General features: G+C 38.3%; 2 protein-coding genes across 6 annotated transcripts in view; one reads left to right on the top strand and one right to left on the bottom strand.

Moving 5' to 3' along the window:
• The window catches only part of ADGRL2 (adhesion G protein-coupled receptor L2), a 695,256-nt gene that overhangs the window by 467,088 nt on the left and 209,211 nt on the right, over positions 1-18,957 (top strand). The gene's annotated exons all lie outside the window — the stretch shown is intronic.
• Positions 1-18,957, bottom strand: part of LOC108177713 (uncharacterized) — a 78,843-nt gene that overhangs the window by 47,665 nt on the left and 12,221 nt on the right. For 2 of the 4 annotated variants that reach the window (XR_011390604.1, XR_011390603.1), the window contains 2 exons: positions 13,323-13,408; positions 7,703-7,764 (listed from right to left, as the gene is read on the bottom strand). Coding sequence is in view for 1 of the 4 variants with exons in the window: in XM_051856332.2 (XP_051712292.1) it covers positions 13,352-13,408 (57 nt within the window). In the remaining 3 variants the exon portion in view is untranslated. Of the gene's footprint in view, positions 1-7,702; positions 7,765-12,116; positions 13,111-13,322; positions 13,409-18,957 lie in introns of those variants that run through there. The other 2 variants (XR_011390605.1, XM_051856332.2) reach the window with 1 other exon arrangement.

Genomic DNA, 18,957 nt, shown 5'->3' with positions numbered 1-18,957 from the left:
TTTTTTTATTTTTTTATTTTTATTTTTTTGACAGGCAGAGTGGACAGTGAGAGAGAGAGACAGAGAGAAAGGTCTTCCTTTTGCTGTTGGTTCACCCTCCAATGGCCGCCATGGCTGGCGTGCTGCGGCCGGCGCACTGTGCTGATCTGAAGCCAGGAGCCAGGTGCTTCTCCTGGTCTCCCGTGGGGGGCAGGGCCCAAGGACCTGGGCCATCCTCCACTGCACTCCCTGGCCACAGCAGAGAGCTGGCCTGGAAGAGGGGCAACCAGGACAGAATCCGGCGTCCCGACCGGGACTAGAACCCGGTGTGCCGGCGCCGCAAGGCAGAGGATTAGCCTAGTGAGCCGCGGTGCCGGCCCCCTATAATGTTTTTTGAAAAGGTTTTATTTCCTACATAAATTTGTTAGAGCTCTCCTTAAATACTTCTACATATAATATTTCAAAGTTATATATTTGATACTAAAATTTTTAAAATATCTTTATATATATTTAAGAGAGAGAGAGAGAATCTCCCATTCACTGTTTTAGCCCCCAATTGTCTATATCAAAGCCGGGCTAGGCCAAAGCCTGGAGCCTGGAGACTGGAACTCAATCCAGGTCTCATGTGGGTGGCAGAGACCCAAGTACTTGAGCCACCTGCTGCCTCCCAGGATACACATTAGCATCAGGAAGCTAAAATCAGAAGCAGAGCAGGAGCCAAACTCACATACTGCATCCCAAGCAGCATTCTAACTGCTCTGCCGATTTCCTGCCCTTGATTTATTTTTAAGCGATGCTTTCTAATGTTTGTTCCTGTACTTAGAACTATAATTAATTTTTATATTTTTGTCCAACAAAACTTCTAAGCTTTCCTATTAGTTTAATAATTTATCAGTATTTTCTGTTAGATTTCTTATATAAGCAATCATATCTTCTACAAGTAATGTCAGTTTTATTTTTCCCTTTGTAGTGTTAATTCTTTAGTTTTCTTTCTCACATGTGGCACCACCTAGACCATTAATCTAATATTGTATAGAAATAGTGATACTGGATAGCTTTGTCTTTGCCTGATTTTTAAAAGAAAATATTTTGGACATTTCACCATTACACTGTAGGCTCTTTATCAAGTGAAGAAGTTTCCCTTTTATATTTAATCTGCTTTGGGTCTTTAATGAATCTTAAATTTTACCAAGTTTCTTTTCTACATTTAGAGGATAATATAATTTTTCTCATGATGGGTTGTTGAGAATTGAAACAACTTTCACCTTAAGGACATTTATTGAATGAAGGGAACATGAATTTCAGGTTTCCTGTGTCTGATGGAGTAGGGAAAAGTAACAAAGTCTGGGGCTTAGTGCTGGATCCCAAGTGGGCATACTTTTATTCATATACCTGGTTAACTTGTAAATAAACTCATCCTACAGAGGAGTGCAAGGAAAACTGTGTCTTAAATGCATGACAAAAAAGGAAAACAAAATTCTCCTTTGAAAATCCATGATCATAAACCTACATTACTGTGTTTCCAGCAAGAATTCACTTGATCTCAGTGGTCTAATAACTGTAAGATATGAATTTATTTTACACTGGTCCTGATTAGTGCCTTTTGAATCAGAAGAAAATCTACTCTGGAGAGTCCAACTTTATCTCATCACTCTATGAATTCTCACAGATAAAATTCCATGAATGTAAGCCCACAATCAGAAATCACAAGCACACTTGGAAAACAGGACAGATGATCGAAAATTAACTTTAAAAAGATGAAAAACAGAGCCAGATTCATAAAGGTTTCAAATACCAGAATTCTTTCATCCTTTTTTGTCTTCTTTCTGATTTTTGTTCTTAATTTCTGTTGTACATAAAACTATATCTGAAAAGTTATTTTAGTATTTGATTTCATCATAAATAACATGCAAATTCTTCTTAGGGGTAAAATTAATAGTAAAATAGTTAAGTTTAATCTGTAAACTAAATCTAATTACACTGAAATGGACTGTGATAAACACATTTAACTACCAAGCAAAAAAATGGATTTAAAAATAGTAGAAATAAGAATATGTATTTTTTATTTAGCTTAAATAAACAATATAAATATTATATTAAATTAAAATACTGACATGATGATTAATATATACAATTTGTTTAAGCTTTAATATTTTTACAGATAGAAATCATGTCATTAAATGCTCAAAATGATATAGTACAAAATTATTAGGATCTCCTTTATTTGTGCAGCGTATTTTTACCCAAAAGCTCAAGGACTTTCAAATACCTCTACATTTGGGTTCTGAAAATATTTTAGAAAGGAGCTGTGCTCTTACTTGAGTCCAAACCCCTGATAGCTTCTATAGTGGGCCCTTAATCAAAGCTAAGCTAATCATAGTCTGTCTCTGTAATTTTTTTTAACTGAAATTATGGAATAGACTCTTAGGCATAGGTGGAATACATTCGTTGATAGATCCCAGGGAAGGCTGATTTGGAGCCTTAATTCCAGTTATTAAACTTCTAGGGATCCATGAACCAGTAAATTGCCTTTGCTGAAGCTTATTTGAGTTGAGTGGTGTAACTTACAACAAAAATGGTCCTGATAACTACCCTTACACGAAGAAAATTAAATTCTGAGGTGGTTTCCTTGCATGCTGATAGTCATATAAGGCAATGAATTAATAATACCTTTAATACTTTTTCTATTACAAGAGAAGGGATTTAGTAAGAGCTCCTGGGTGAGTCCTTTTAAACTCCTGCCTTGACCACAATGTACCACCTCCCTGATTTATGTTGGAACCAATTCAACATAAGAACACTGCCAAAAATTATATCTATGGCAAGGTTTACAACATCACCAGTATTTTGACAGTTGAACATCTGGCATCTAGAGGGAGTCTATCGAGGAAACCCTCCCTGCCTGCAATATTATTTTCCAGTTACTTTCTACTTGAGCTTTCACATGGCCTCAATGGAAAAGAAGGGAACTGAAATTTATGGGAAGAATGTACCAAGCATTGGGTATATGGTTGGTGCCTAGCTGATGGATTTTTAATTCACTTTCTACTTAGGTGGTATGGGCTGAATTGTTTTTCCCCAAATTCATTTGTTGGTGTCTTATAACCCCAGTACCTCAAAACATCACAGTACTCAGATACAAGGTACTAAGATTAAATGAGGTCATTGGGGTGAGTCCTGATGAGGACACAGACACACCAAGAAACAGACCAAGTGAACACATAGGGAGGAGGCAGCCAGGTACAAGCCAAAGAGCAAAATCTGAGAATAAGCAACCTGCTGACACCTTAATCTTGGACTTCTGCTCTTTGAAACTGAAAAAACACATTTCTGCTGTTTAAGCCACATAGTCAGAGATATTTCTTATGGCAGCCCTAGCTAACAAACCCAGTAAATTATATATCATCTCCTTATTCACAACTAGTTAATTATCAAGCCCTGTCAGGTCTACCTATAAACTACCTTTTTAAAAATTTTTATTTATTTATTTGAAGGTCAGAGTTACACAGAGAAGGAGAGATGGGGGCGGGGGTGGGGGTGGGGGAGAGGTCTTTCATCCGCAGGTTCATTCCCCAAATGGCCTCAATGGCTGGAGCTGCGCTGATCCGAAGCCAGGAACTTTTTCCAGTTCTCCCACGTGGGTGCAGGGGCCCAAGGATTTGGACCATCTTCTACTGTTTTCCCAGGCCATAGCAGAGAGCTGGATGGGAAGTGGAGCAGCCAGGGCACGGCCCAGCACCCATCCGGGATGCTGGCACTGCAGGCGGTGGCTTTACCCACTACGCCACAGTGCCACCCCTAAACTATGTTTCAAGTGTTTGCTCTTCTCTCTGTTCCCACTATTACTGTCTTAGTTTAGCCTATATCCTTCTTACTTGAAGTATCCCAATAACCTTCCACTTCTGCTCATTCTAATAAAAGCATTCATATGCTAGCAAACCCAATAGAATGTGAGCTTTTTTTGAAAGCAAGTTCTGTTCTGTGTTACCTACTTATCTCTAGTATGTCCAACGTTCCTAAGCCTGATGGTGCCTCTGAATTTTGGGTGGTATTTTTTAAATTACAAATTTTTATCCCCAGACCATATCTATTGAGTCAGAATCTATAGGCATGTATGTCATAAAATTGGTATTTTGAATTTGTTCCCGAGTTCATCTCATGAATAATGGACACATGTTGCTTTCTTATTATTAATGGTCATGTGACCACTTCCCCCAAAATTCCTGCCTCAGTGTTTTGTCCAATATTTCTTACTGTGCCGTCGACTATCAAAATTATTTTTGAATAAATTTAATTATACTTTTGTGAAGGAAAATGAAGATCCGTTCACACTGATGACATATTTCAATGATTTTGTTGTTGAAATTTTATGTCTATTGTTGGTATGATACACCTGTCTCCTGAGAAGCTACTAAAATGTCATATGGGTGCCATGTATAATAGCAAGAACAAATGAAGCCTATTTGTTCACTGTGAGCTGATGGATTGGTGTCAGCACTAGGATATCCCTATCATGATTGCTGCCAACTATGTGAAAAATGTAGAAAATACCGGCAGAGACACTGACTTCTTGAGTACTTATCTTGTGGCCTGGCCCTATTCATGCTGCTACAAGGACCACAAGTGAAAGTTAATGTCAAGTTCACCTTGAGAAAGGAGACATCATTGTCTCAAATTCTATCTGAGCCTCGATATTATAAGTCCAATTTATGTATTTTCATTTGATAAATATTGGCAACTACTTTATACCCTGGAAGGCTTTCCTTGTTTTAAATAAAAGATATCTCTAATACTGAAGTGGTGGATCTTTGAATCTACCCACAGATAGGAAGGTATGACTCTCGAAAAGGATAAAACATGAAGGCAATTCTTAGAAATGAATTGCTGTATTCTATCCTTGAAATCCAAGGCAGTCCTTCTGACCATATTTAGCTACTCTAAAGGAAAAACTTGCAGATTGGATCTGCCAAACTGATTAATTCAATGCATATTTGTTTTATGTCTATTATGTCAAGCATTGTATAATGTGGGTTCTGAAATATTTTAGAAAGGAGAGATCAAAAACAGTTATATGTCCTGGTTTCGTGGTGTTTTCCGTTTAGTTAATTGAAGTCTTAGTTTAAAAAAAAAGAAAAGAAAGAAAGCTGGATGCTTATATAAACTTGGAATGGAGGCAGAGATGTCAAATGTGTGAGAGGAGTTCATGCCCAAATGACGCTTCCTGGAGGGACCACCTACTCTGCTCAGGTATCAGCACAGAAGTACTCTGAGACTTAAGTAAACAAATGAGTAGGACATCTTTCAATCCAGTCTTTGCTGTTCATGCATACTTTGTAAAAAGACTGGTACAAAAACTAAATACTGTCCATGGACTATTTTTCCTGTTCTAGATATATATATTTATTAAACAAAAATTTTATTAAGACTTATTATTTATAAAATGAGGCCTCTTAAATAGACTGAAAGGCTCTGATATGAAGCAATATATTAACCCACTGCCTTGTCCTTGGCTTATTTTTTCCTGGTTCATATCTCTAACATTCTGGATCTTTCAAATTATAATTTTGGCTACATAAAATAATTAAATGTTAATGTGTCCAGATTTGAATTAGCATCTTAGAAACAGGAAGCACACTTTTTCTTCTATCAACTTATTGCCTCTGAAAAATTCTGCAAGTGAATCTGTGTTTAAACTGAAAAATGTCTTGTGATACCTTAAAGAATCTTAATTCAACATCTTTGAGTCTTTCAGAAGAAAGCTAACCCCTATTTCACATAATAATTTTTTTTTTAAATAAAAGAATGTAGGTGGGACTTTTCTAATATTGATAGATGTAGTATGGGGCCAGCGCTGTGGTGTAGAGGGTAAAGATGCTGCCTGGGGGGTCAGCATCCCACATGGGTGCCGATTCCAGCTACTCCACTTCTGATCCAGTTCCCTGTTAATATGGGAAATCTAGATGAAGCTTCTGGCTCTTCGCTTTAGACTGGCACAGCCCTTGATATTGAAGTTATTCAGGGTGTTTTTGTTTTTCTTTTTAGCAGATGGAAGATCTCTCTCTCTCACTGTAGCTCTGACATTCAAGTAAATAAATAAATCTTTAAAAAGAAAGTAGGTGAAAGAAGAAAATAGCAATATTCCTAGCACCCAAATACAACTCAACATTTTGATATTTATGTATTTTTAATCTTTGTACCATGTATTATTTTGATTTTGTTATTTAACATAATTTTATCATCACATACAAACATATAAGTACATACATAATATAATACAGTTTCTACCTAGTGAAGAATATCTGTAGAGAGTAAGTGAGCAGGCACAAAATAAGACTGACCCAGGTTCACATGGAAGCATTATCACTAGCCAGCTTTTATTGCTTTGGACATATTAATCTCTCTCAGCCTTAATTTTCTAATCTATAATATAAAAATAACCTAGAACCCACTTCTTTGGGTTGTTGCCAGCATTAATGAGTGTAAAATGATCAGCATAGTGTTTAGCAAATAATAAATGTGGAATAATCATTAAAATTATCCTATTATACTATTCTGATATTACCAGCAATGCAAATCTTCAAGCTAAAAATTCCCAATTATTCTAGTCTTTTCTCCTATGAAATAATTTTAAGTGCCCTCACCATTTAGGTGCTTAAATCTTAGAAGTTTTATAGTATTTCCATTATAACTTCCTTAGAATATTACTCTCAGAACTGAGCATGGAAATCTAAACAACTCGAAATAGGGTTTGATCATGTGCTCCATTATTCTATGCACATTCTAAATCCTTTAATGCAACCTAAAATACTTCTTCTCTCTGTGTGTGTTTTTGTAACCATATTATACCATTGATTCCCTGCCAAGTAAGCTCCTATTTTGTCCCAGTGGGTACTGTTGTTAAGTCACATATCCCTCAAACCAAATTTAGGCAGTTGGAGTTCTGGTCTCCAAGCAAGATCTCACAATTATTTCAACCAGATTACATAATGTTAGATTTGTTCATCTTTTAGTTGTTAAGAACTTTTAGAACCTGATTTTGTAACCAAATGTATTCACCTTCCCTATCTCCTGGAACCTGCTTCCTGATGGGCATTCCTGATAGCTTTATCTCAATCACCGATAACTGTGTTCACATCAGATAAGGCCAGAGCTCAAGGCTTATGGTGTCCACTTGAAAAACCATTCTCCATGATAAAACAAATTATTAACGTTGCCATGGCTCTGATCATACCACCAGTTGTAAAACACAGACTATCCCTAAATCTGTATCTCTCCATCTGGTTCACAAGAATAGAAAGAAATACTTTATTAAATGGTTTGCTAGAACCTAGATAGCCATATCTTTTGCCCTGACATACTGGTTTATTAACTTTTACAGAAAAGCATATATGAGATTGGACTGAATTTATACTTTCCTAATAACCACTTTTAAAAGTACTCATAAAGCAATCATTCATAAGTATAATCTATAATTTCCCACAAATTACATCAGTTTCTTGAATCTAAATGTGTTAAAATTACCATTTTTTTAAACATGGGTATTCTTCCCCTTTGTTTCTCTTCATCCCCCACTTTTTAAAGGTAGTTACCTAAATATTCCATATTCTCAGTTAGAAAGCCTCCTCTGCTAATATTTCATTGAGTCAAGAGACATATTGGCACCGAGAGTAGCCATGTAGTCCCAGTATAGCATGTAGGTGAAGTACTCAGACTGTGTACTTACCATATTGGCTCCAATTCTGAATCCATACACCGTAATATTTGATCTTGGGCAAATTATTCTACCTGATAAGAAAGCATGCTTTATAGTATTGCTGTGATTATTAAATGAGCGACTGACTGCATATAAATACTTAGTGTAACACTAGGTGCTCAATACATGTTATCTACATTATAATGCCATTATCTATTTTTTCTTTCAATTTTTAGCCAAAGTCTAATTGTCCTCAGTTCATTCTTGGACATGTGCTTATTCAATAGTAGCACTTGGCACATGAAGGTTGTAGAGATACAATAGTGAATAAACCAAATTCCCTGCACTTAGGGGGCTTACATTGCAATAGAGAAAAAAGAAAATATCGAAGAATGTAAAATAGTGAAAGTCAGTGATTGGAAGAACGAAAAGTCTCAGGGTTAGATAATACCCATGAGAACTATTTTAGAAAGAATGGCTGAGGTTCTCTCTGCAGACATGACATGTGAGCAGAGATATGAATGAGCCAACAGGGAAGAAACATAAAAGAGTACAGACGCTTTGCTTTCGCTTTTTCATGAATGAATTTTATGTCTTCAACTTCACGAAAATGGGCCTATTTCTTTATTGATCTCCCTCCTCATTCCATGCGAAGGAAAAGCATTTTGAGTTCTCTTGAACAGTATCTTTCACAAGCCCCAGCTCATTCTGTGCTTCAGTCTTGCTGAAATTTTTATGGGTCTATGCTACCTTCATATATTTGTACTTGATTATCTGTCCCCTTTTACCATCTTTTGCACATGCTGTTTTAAATTCAGAGCCTGTCAGTGAGTCCCTGAGCAGCACACTGGTTTCTTTAGTTTCCTCACCATTTTCTTGCTCATTAGAATCATTTGTGTTTGCATAGGCAGAACACTGCTTAAATCAAACTCTAAGAGCGCATGGTTGCTTTTCCCCAAGGTTCCAATCATTTCCATTTTACCTACTGGTTTCTGTCAGAATTGGGTCCTGAGCAGGAGTTCCCCTTAATGCTTACTCTGCCTTCTGGGAAATGAAATTATCAGCAAGGCCGGTCAAGAAATTGTCAGTGTTTTGCTTTCGAAGGAATGAAAGTTTCTACAGATACTTGGAGACTAAAAATCCCTAACACCAAGATATGTTGCTGCTCTGCCAATTTGGTAGTGTGCGCTGGAGATGCATCCTCCCCTTCTCTCCTTGTGCCTGGAAGGTCTGTAGTGCGTTCACATAGTGCTATCCCTTCTCTATGTTTCTCATTATACATACATACATACATACATACATATATACACACATATATACATATGTAGATTTTTCTCCGGTGTTCTTCCATCCATAGGTTCTTGGATTTACATTTGGGTTCACAGCTTCTAACTTGCAGGGACTACCCATCTACCTCCCAATCAGGTGGATCAAATTAAACTAGGGTAGATTACAAGTGAAATTGTTCACATAACCAAGCTCTATATCCAGGAAATCAGGAAGCTGCCTTCTAGTTTAATCTTAACAAGCAGCATGAAATAGTAAAATGTTCTGGAATCGAAGTGGATTCTATTCCTCACTGAACCATGGAGAGTGAGGAGAGGTTTTTGACAAACTGAAGATTTATCACATTAGAAATGAAGGCCCTCCCCTCCCCCACTAGGTTTCATTATTTTATATGTAGGGCTCTTATAAGACTTACAGTGAGCAGTAAATGCATCGTTTATTATAACTTTGAAATAAATGTCATTTATTGGGCTTAAGGGTGAAAGCCGTGGACTCTCTACTTTTACAGATGAGCAAACCATGGCTTTAAAAAGTTTCTTGATGTCTCTAACCTCTCACAGCTGGTTGGGGACAGCACCACGACTACATGACAGGTTCCTTTTCCTTCGGCCAGTAAATTTCATCCCTACTTACCAGGTTACCTTCTACTGGTAGCCCAGAGATTTACTTCTGCTTCTGTGAAATGGAAATAATGCCATCGCCCTTCCTACCTCACAGAATTGTTGTGAGAAAAGACGGAGAAAACGAGTGGTGTGTAATAATAATGGTTGTGTAAGGTGGTATTATGATGATAATGACTTTAATGATTTAATCGGTGAGTTTCTGTGGATGTTTTTCCTTCTCGTATAAGCGATTTGCATTTTAAATTCTAGTCAGTGTTGAAATGTGCTTACTTCCCGTTGTAGATTTAACAACCTGCGGGCTGCATCGCCCCCCATGGAAGGAGAAGCCTAGGTTTTGGCATGCCTGAGCCCCGGGTGGTAATCCTGCTTCTGTCACTCTCCCGTGCGTGACAATACATTCTTTTAATCTTTCTGATTTCAGTTTTCTCATCCGTTAAAGGGATAAGCATTCCTATCTCTTACAGTTGTGAGTGCTGATACAAAAGGCTCCGTATAGGTGGCTTTTTGTTTTAATGTTTTCCTCCTTCCTCGGAGTGTGAGCTTCTTGACAGCAGACACTGTTTATCTATCTTTGTATTCCTACAGTCAGGCACTCAATATCTACACAGTATGTTTGTTGAATGAATTATTTACCAAGGTGAACAACATGGAGTGGGTCTGAGGGTGGCAGCATTTTGTAGGTCAAGGTTTTTCCAGTTGTACCCTTAACACCACAACATAGAGCTTTTTTCCTGAGAGGCAGCAGAAGTTGCACTGATGATGCAGTTATAGCTGAGGGTGAATGTTACCTCTCATGCTGCCTTTTAAATTTTGTCAATTAAGCATATTTTTAATCATTTGAGAGGCTGAGAGAGAAACAGAAAGATCTCCCTTCTATTGGTTCATTCTCAAATGCCCACAAGGACTGAGCTGGGGTGGACCCGGGAATGGGGAACTCAGTTCAGGTCTCCCACATGGATAGCAAGGATCCAGCTACAGGAGCCATTAACTACCAGGGCCACCACTGCTGCCTCCCAGGACCTGCATTAGCAGGAAGGTGGGATCGGGAGCTGGAGCCCAGGATCGAAATCAGGTCCTTAGATGTGGTACTCCAATGTGAGACCTGAGCATCCTAACGTATGTGTTAACTATGAGGTCAAACACCCACTTCCCTAGCTTGTTTAACTAGAGCAAATATACTATGTCAGATTGTTTTTAAAGGGAAAGATTTTTCAGTTAAAATAAAGCTAAAACAAGATATGTAGCTGGACTGTATAAAGGTTTAAAAGGAGTCTTAAAGACACAACATGTACCATTCTTTTTACCATTAGGCACCTAAGGCAAGTTAACCACTCTGTGCCACCATTTCTTTACTTATCATAGGACTGATAGAATTTCAGATTGGTTGTAAATGGGCAGGAAGATATCACATGCATACCTGCTGTTTTCCAGTTTATTTAGCCAGGGATACAGAAGTTGGATCCAGGTGGCTGCATGTAGCAGGAGCAGGTGCATGCAGACACAGCATACTTTGGCTTGACTTTTCTCTTCCTCTGGTTCCCTATGGGCCACACAGCTGCCAGGGACATTACTGCCAGGGTTTTAAACTCAAACAGAACCATGGCCTACATCTGTCCCTATAAGGAAATGTTTATGAACATAAATGTTTATATACCAGAAGTAGGCTGGTATAAACAAGAGAGCCTCTCATAGGCAGGATGGGGAGAAGCAGGCAAAGTCAGAGCCAAGGGTCTCTGAATAGTGTCTCTGCTTCCAGTTCCTAGTGTTCCCATCTCCCTAGAGGTTTATTTGGAAATCAAAGTGGGAGTTGTGCTAAAATACTTAACAATGTGCAAATGATTGGGGCTGGGCAGCAACAGGTCAGAACAGATGTTGGTCATAAACTACCAGCAATCCCTGCCAGTGAACACCGGCTGAATGCCAGCCCTGAAATAAAGTAATATTAATATGTCCTCACAAAAATCTGCCATATAAAAGGTACTGGATTCATATTTAGTCCCCACTTTGCTCCTCTTTGCCTTTAGAATTAAATGCAATAAAAACAAAAATGACAAATCCAAGAAGAAAAAATCCTAAGTAACGCAAGAAGTCAAGCTTATTATTTTATTAGTGTAATCTATTAATGAGAGAATACTTTCTAATACAAACCCATTTTGTAGTTTACAGAAAAGTGGATATACTTTAAAAATATATTGTAAACTATTCCCTGAATTAGAAGCTGGCTGTTAACCAATAACATATCTTACTTACACCTATGACTTATCACTTCTCTCTTTCGAGTTTATCGTTTTCCCTGCGAAGAATGGCTATACATTAAACTAATTAGACTCTATCAATTGCTTAAAAGCAATGCTTCCCTGGAGTTGACAGTGGAAACAGGGAACACTCTACCAAAAATCATTTGGATCTTTCTCCCCTCCCTAAAATTTTGCAGATTTTGGTGTTCTCCTCACAAAGAATCTTTGAAAGAATGAGCCATGTGAAGAATGTGTAGGATTCCTTAGATTACTTACCCAAAAACCAAAAAGTTGAACTAGGCTTTGAGGAGTTTTATTGATTAAGACAACAGAGATACAAGGAAGGACAAGGGCCAATGTTGTGGCACAGAGGGTTAAACTGCCTCTCGCTAAGCTGGTACCCCATATCGGAGTGCCAAATCCAGTTCTTGCTGCTCTATTGCCCATCCAGCTCCCTGCTAATGTGCCTGGGAAAGCAGAGCAAGATGGCCCAAGTATTTGAGCCCCTGCCACCTTGGGGAGATCCAAATGGAGTCTGCTTCCCGGCTTTGGCTTGGCCCAACCCTAACTGTTGTGGCCCTTTGGGGAGGTAATTAGGGAACTGAAGATCTAATTCTCTCTTTGCCTTTCCCCAAGCCTGACTCCTGCCCCTCTGACTTTCAAATAAATATAAAGCTTTTTAAGAAAGAGAGGGGAGTTGGCATTGTGGCATAGCTGGTAAAGCTGGTGCCTGTGACGTCAGCATCCCATATCAGAGCTGGTTCATGTCTCAGCTGCTCCACTTCTGATCCAGCATCTTGCTAGTGGCCTGGGAAAAGCAACAGCAGAAGCTTCGACCTGGCCCAGCACTGGACCTTTTGGTCATCTGGGGAGTGAACCAGCAGTAGATGGGAAGCTTCTCTCTCTGTCTCTCCCTCTCTCTCTCTCTGTAACTCTTTCAAATAAATAAATAAGCTTTTGAAATAATAAATATTAGATGCTTTAAAATTAAATTAAATTTAAAAAGAAAAGGGAATGGCGGGGGTGAACACTCAGCCCAAAGGTCAAGACATTGGCTAAGATGCCTGTGTCACACATAGGAGTTCCAGGATTTGATTTTTGGTGAACTCCTGACTTTAGCTTCCTGCGAGTGCTGTTCCTGGTGGGCAGCAGTGATGCTCAAGTGGTTGGATTCCTATCACCCACGTGGCAGACCTGGACTGCATTTTGCAGCTCCTGACTCCACATGAGGCCATCCTCTGCTGCTGGCATTTGTGGGGATGGACCAGCAGATGGGCGCTCTCTGTCTTTTCTAAAGAAAGAAGGAAGGAAGGAAGGAAGGAAGGAAGGAAGGAAGGAAGGAAGGAAGGAAGGAAGGAAGGAGGGAGGGAGGGAGGGAAGGAGGGAGGGAGGGAGGGAGGGAGGGAGGAGGAAATGGATGTTTGCATTAGAATAAAATGGAACTGTATCTACTTGAATAGCAGAGAAAAGATAAAGGGAAGGCAAGTAATTGAGCAGACTCACCACTTAAGGAGTTTTTTCTGGTCTCATCATCACATGATGTTTGGGCTGGGCATTGAGAATCCCAAGACAGTTTTCTCTTTGTGTGTCTGTTAAAAAGCATAAAGACAAACTTGCGGCTTAGACCTATCATGCGTGTGGGCATGCATTGCCTGTACTAACTTTACTCGCTTTGAAATTGTCAGTCTAGTTTCTCTTTGCCTTGGCATTTTTATTCTTATTTTCAAAAATTTCTTATTGTTGGGACTAGCTTTGTGGTGTAGCAGGTTAATCTGCTGCCTGTGATGCCAGCATCCCATATGGGCACCAGTTCTAGTTCCAACTGCTCCACATCCAATCCAGCTTCTTACTAACTTGCCTGGGAAAACAGTGGAAGATGCCCAAGTCCTTGGGCCTCTTTACCCATATGGGAGACCTGGAAGAAGCTCCTGGCTTCAGCTTGGTCTTGCCCTAGGTGTTGGGGCCATTTGGGGAGAGAACCAGTGGATGGAAAACTTGTGTTTTTCTCTTTGTCTCTCTCTCTCTCTCTCTGTAGCGCTTTCAAATAAATAAAAATAATCTTTTTTTAAAAAAATCTTATTATTTGTAAATCCCCTTAATACTTTTTGGAGCCTGACTGTGAATATGTAAATAAATATTGGGATTCCTAACAGATAAATAATCATATTCATTTGTGTTTGGCTCTTTCAGAGAATAATAAGTTTAACAAGGTGTTTTTCTAATATCCCTTTGAGGTCAGAAAGCCATGGATTTAGGTAAAAACTGAGTACTTTTGATTAAAGAAGAACAAAAATCATAAACTATGGACATAAGACCCTTCAAAAGTATATCTTGAAACATTAAAAGTGCCAGCAACACTAGCATATACAAGTTGATAGAAATTTTATGTAGTCAGTATAAAATTTTATGTAGTCAGTATAAAGTCAAAATGTACTAGACAATTCTTTGGTGCAATATAACACAATAAGTAAGCTAGAATGTTAAAAAATTGGTACACATGAGCTTGTACAATATTGGGCATTTATGCAGTGGCATTTTGAAAAACTATCAACTATTGTAAGCTATCAACAGTACCAAAATAATTACACTTATTCAAAGAGTTATGATGTGCCGAATGCTACCTGTATTAATTCAAAGCACCCTTTAAACAACACTATAATACAGGTGGAGTTATTATTCCTCATCTATAAAGAAAGGAACAGTTGAAGATGAGCATCCAAACTTGCTCAAGAACACACAGCATGAAAACACTGGAGCGGCCGGCGCCGCAGCTCACTAGGCTAATCCTCCACCTAGCGGCGCCTGCACACTGGGTTCTAGTCCCAGTCGGGGCGCCAGATTCTTTCCCGGTTGCCCCTCTTCCAGGCCAGCTCTCTGCTGTGGCCAGGGAAGGCAGTGGAGGATGGCCCAAGTCCTTGGGCCCTGCACCCCATGGGAGACCAGGAGAAGCACCTGGCTCCTGCCTTTGGAACAGCGCCGTGCGCCGACCGCAGTGCACCAGCCGTGGAGGCCATTGGAGGGTGAACCAACGGCAAAAGGAAGACCTTTCTCTCTCTCTCACTATCCACTCTGCCTGTCAAAAAAAAAAAAAAAAAAAAGAAAGAAAGAAAGAAAACACTGGAGCTATGATCTAAGCTCAGGTGGTCTGGTTTAAGCCCTAACCTTGTAAGTTGTGGTGCTCTTCCAAAAATTGGGAACACAAGCATCTTAAAATTAACATTGACCATAGTTAAGTGAATCTACATAATTATGTTTTATAAGGGCCTTTCCAGATTTTTCAAGGTAAGGGAGAAAGAAAGATTAATCTTCTTGTATAGTTTTTATTTTTAAAAGTAAGATCTATGACTTCTTTCATAAGATGTGTCAAACACTTCAACGGATGTGTTTCAAAATGTGTGCAGAACAAAGTGATTTCAAATGTTATTTAGCAAAATTTTTGACTGTACCAAATTGTAGAATTTTAAGTAAGAAGTTAATATAAAGGATTGCAGTTAAGTGTGGCTTCCTAGGGTGCTTATTAAACATCATGAGAAGAAATTCCACTTTTCAAGTATAGGTGCTCTGTTGAGTCAAATTAATAGTAAAAATGTTTCAGATTTTAGTATGATCACAGAGTAAGTTAATTGGGCAAATTAACTACCCAATTTTATGCATTGGCTATATACCTTTTATCTTTTGATTGGGTAAGAGAAGTGAAAACAGAAGACAAAATTTTTGCAAAATAAATACTATGATTAATAGGTAGTAAATTTTATTCTTGTTGTTTATTACAGACTTGCTCTGTGGGGGAAAAAAAAAAAAAACCTCTGTTATGAAGGGTGACCAATCATATAGGCCCATATCAGTCTTCTGGTTTACAGGAAATTATTTGTAATGATTTATTTTTAAATGGAAACTGTGCCAAAAATTAACAGGTGTAATTGTTCTGATAAAGTTTTAATAGTGAAGCTGCTTAGATAATTCTTTAGTCAAATAGTAAGCAGGTGTTTTGTGTGCTCTGAAACAAAATTAAGTTAATTTCAATAGTTAATTGAAAGTTTCATAAAACTATGAAACAGAGGAGACAAGTATTTGAATAAGACTACTACAATGAGCAAGGATTCTTTTCAGAAATTCTATATGACATAATGATATAAAAGATATTATGGAAATAAAATAATTTATAGTAATTTAGAAGCTAACATGTTCAATACAGATGCTTCTCATTTTGTGAAGAAATCTATTATGACCATATTTTCCAGCTGGCATGCTTATATAATGCTTTGATTTGTAGCAAAACTAAAAATTTGTATATAAAATCCAAAATATAAAATTAGGAATAATGGTAATAGTACTAATAATATTTACCAATAAGAAACAGCACAAGTTTGAAGTATTAAAAATAATTATTAGGTTACTATATCATCTCAATGCTAATATTCCTTGTTAAAAAATAATTCTTTTTATATTTATTTTTTACTTATTTGAAAGGCAGAATTGCAGAAAGAGGAGAGACAGAGAGTGAGAGTGAGAGAGATCTTTCATCTGCTTGTTCATTCCAAATGGCTGAAATAGCCGGGGCTGGGCCAGGCTGAAGCCAGGAGCCCAAAATTTCTTCTGGGTCTCCTACATAAGTGCAGGCACTCAAGTACTTGGGCCATCTTCCGCTGCTTTTTCAGGTGCATTAGCAGGGAGCTGGATTGGTGCTCCTATGGTATGCTAGGCCATACACTAGGCCACAATGCTGGCCCCGGAAAAGATAATCTTAAGAATTTTTGCAACATATCTGGAACCATCAATTATATCTAGTACTTTTTATTGAAGCCTTGGCTTCATTTCTTTAAAAAAATGTGTGTTTATTTCTGTTAACATTGTGTGTCTCAATTATTTAACTATGTCTACTGAACAACATTTATTAATCCTTGCTTCTGTTGGGTTGAAAAAGTCTCATTTCTTTCATGTGCCCTCCCTTGGTAAAGTATGTTAAGAAATTTTTAAATAATACAAAAATAATCAGAATCATCATTTGCTTCTGTCGCAGTATCTTTCCATGAGTCCTAGAAAGAGAAGGACGTGCAATAGCAAACATCCATGGAAGAGCAGTAGGAAGTGGTGGCCAGTGGGGAGATAAAGACAAAACTGGTGAATGTGAATAGGTGTATAATTAGAGAATTAGACTAGGCCAATCAATAAGAATAAAGGGGCAGTATGACTTCATACGAGCTATGAAGTAGGACCACAAATGAGGCAGTATATATGTAAATCCTTTGAACTCGGTAAAGCACCATTACTGCTACTCAATACATTTCTTCACGTCTTTCATATATATTGACAGCATAACTCACATATTCGTTCAACATATAAATTATTCACCATCAGAGCTCAAAAATTAAACTGTTGACGGGGCCAGGAAGAAAAAGTTCATGAGAGAAGGGCAGTTGAGTCAAACCTAGAATCCTTTTACTCCACTTCCCACTTTATAGAGATATGCTGAACACAACTTCACTTTCCTTTCACTCTAGCTTTACAATACAAAATAAAACACGATCACAAATTGGTGATTCATGGCACAAGATCCTTTACCTTGATTTTGAGGGGATAATGAGTAATGGTGGAGAATGTGGTTGAGTTAGAAAGTGTATGTTTTGTTTAAAAAGGAGAGCCTCTCCTGTTGACTTGTAGGACAAATATTGCCAGATCTTTCCATTTTTTTCAGAAGGTGGAAATTTATATTTATTTTATTTTTAAAAAAATTTACTTATTTGACAGATTTACAGAGAAAGAGGGAATGAGAGAGAGAGAGAGAGAGAGGGAGATCTTTCATCTGCTGGTTCACTCCCCCAGTGCCTGCCGCATTCAGGGCTGGGCCAGGCCAATGCCGAGAGCCAAGTTTCATCTGGGTCTCCCACGTGAGTGCAGGGACCCAAGGACTTGGGATGTCCTCAGTTCTTTCCCAGGCACATGAGCAGGGAGTTGGATCAGAAGCAGAGCAGGCTTGACTCCAACTGGTGCTTCAACATGGGATGTCGGTGTCACAAAGTGGCTTAGCCTGCTGGTCCCTGGACATTCATATTTTAAATGGAAGCTTCCTGAGTTTAGCAGTTGACAAACAACTGAAGACTGTGTGAACCTACAGATAGGGTGCAAACAAATCACATTTGTTTGCTAGCTTTTATACAGGCTAACAGTTTAAGACCTTTATTGTAAGCTGTGCTAAGCACTGGGCATATTAACTTTAGTGTCAAAGGAGCTTACAGTGAGCTAGGAGGTCTACTAAACATTTAAGAGAGTGAGGTACAGTAAGCACTATGATAATCTTTTTTTTTTTTTTAAGGTATTTATTGAAAGACAGAGCATCAGAAAGAGAGGGAAACAGAGGGGGTAGGGGAAACCACTGGTTCACTCCCCAGATGGCTGCAAAAGCCAGTTCTGGGCCAGGCCCATGCCAGGAGCCAGGAACCCCTTCCTGGTTTCCACATGCTTAGGCCATCTTCTGCTGCCTTCCTAGGTGCATTAGCAGGAAGCTGGACTAGAAGTGAAGCAGCCTGCACTTGCATTGGTGCTCTGATATGGGATGCAAGCAGCAGTCTGACCCACTGTGCCACAGTGCTGGCTCCCTAGGTTTATTTTGATGGGTGTTTAACACTGAAAATTTTCACATCATCAAAGAATAACAAAATGATACTCAGTAGGACTTTTCTGGATATCAAAATACTATATTCTATTTTGTAGAGATTGTTTAAGAAATAAGAATGCAAAATGGAAATGTAAGGAAAAAGAAATACATTTAGGTGTCAGTAGAAAATTAGAGTATCTCCTGCCTCTGAAATTTCTATTAGCTAATTTATTCTTTAAAATATTCTAATAAAATTTGCTGGTGATTTTGCAGGAAAAATTGGTTTTTGGTTCTTGGAGGTAGGGTTTCAGACTTTGACAACCTTGTAGTCATAAATGAGCTAACATTGAAGTCTGGTACTTTTTAGGATAATGCATAGTTCAAGAGATGTTGTTTTTAATAAAACCAAAGTTCTAGGGTACAAGACATAATCCTTAAAAGTCCCATGTAAGTCTCATTGATTCCAATTTTTGAAATTCCCTGGACTTATCTTTTTTTTTTTTTAAATTTACTTTGAAAGTCAGAATATCTTCTATTCACCAG

The sequence above is a fragment of the Oryctolagus cuniculus genome, chromosome 7 (genome assembly GCF_964237555.1).
Source record: "Oryctolagus cuniculus chromosome 7, mOryCun1.1, whole genome shotgun sequence".
Lineage (NCBI taxonomy): Eukaryota > Metazoa > Chordata > Mammalia > Lagomorpha > Leporidae > Oryctolagus > Oryctolagus cuniculus.
Note: the sequence above shows the minus strand (reverse complement) of the source record. Positions and strands in the feature narration are given on the sequence as shown.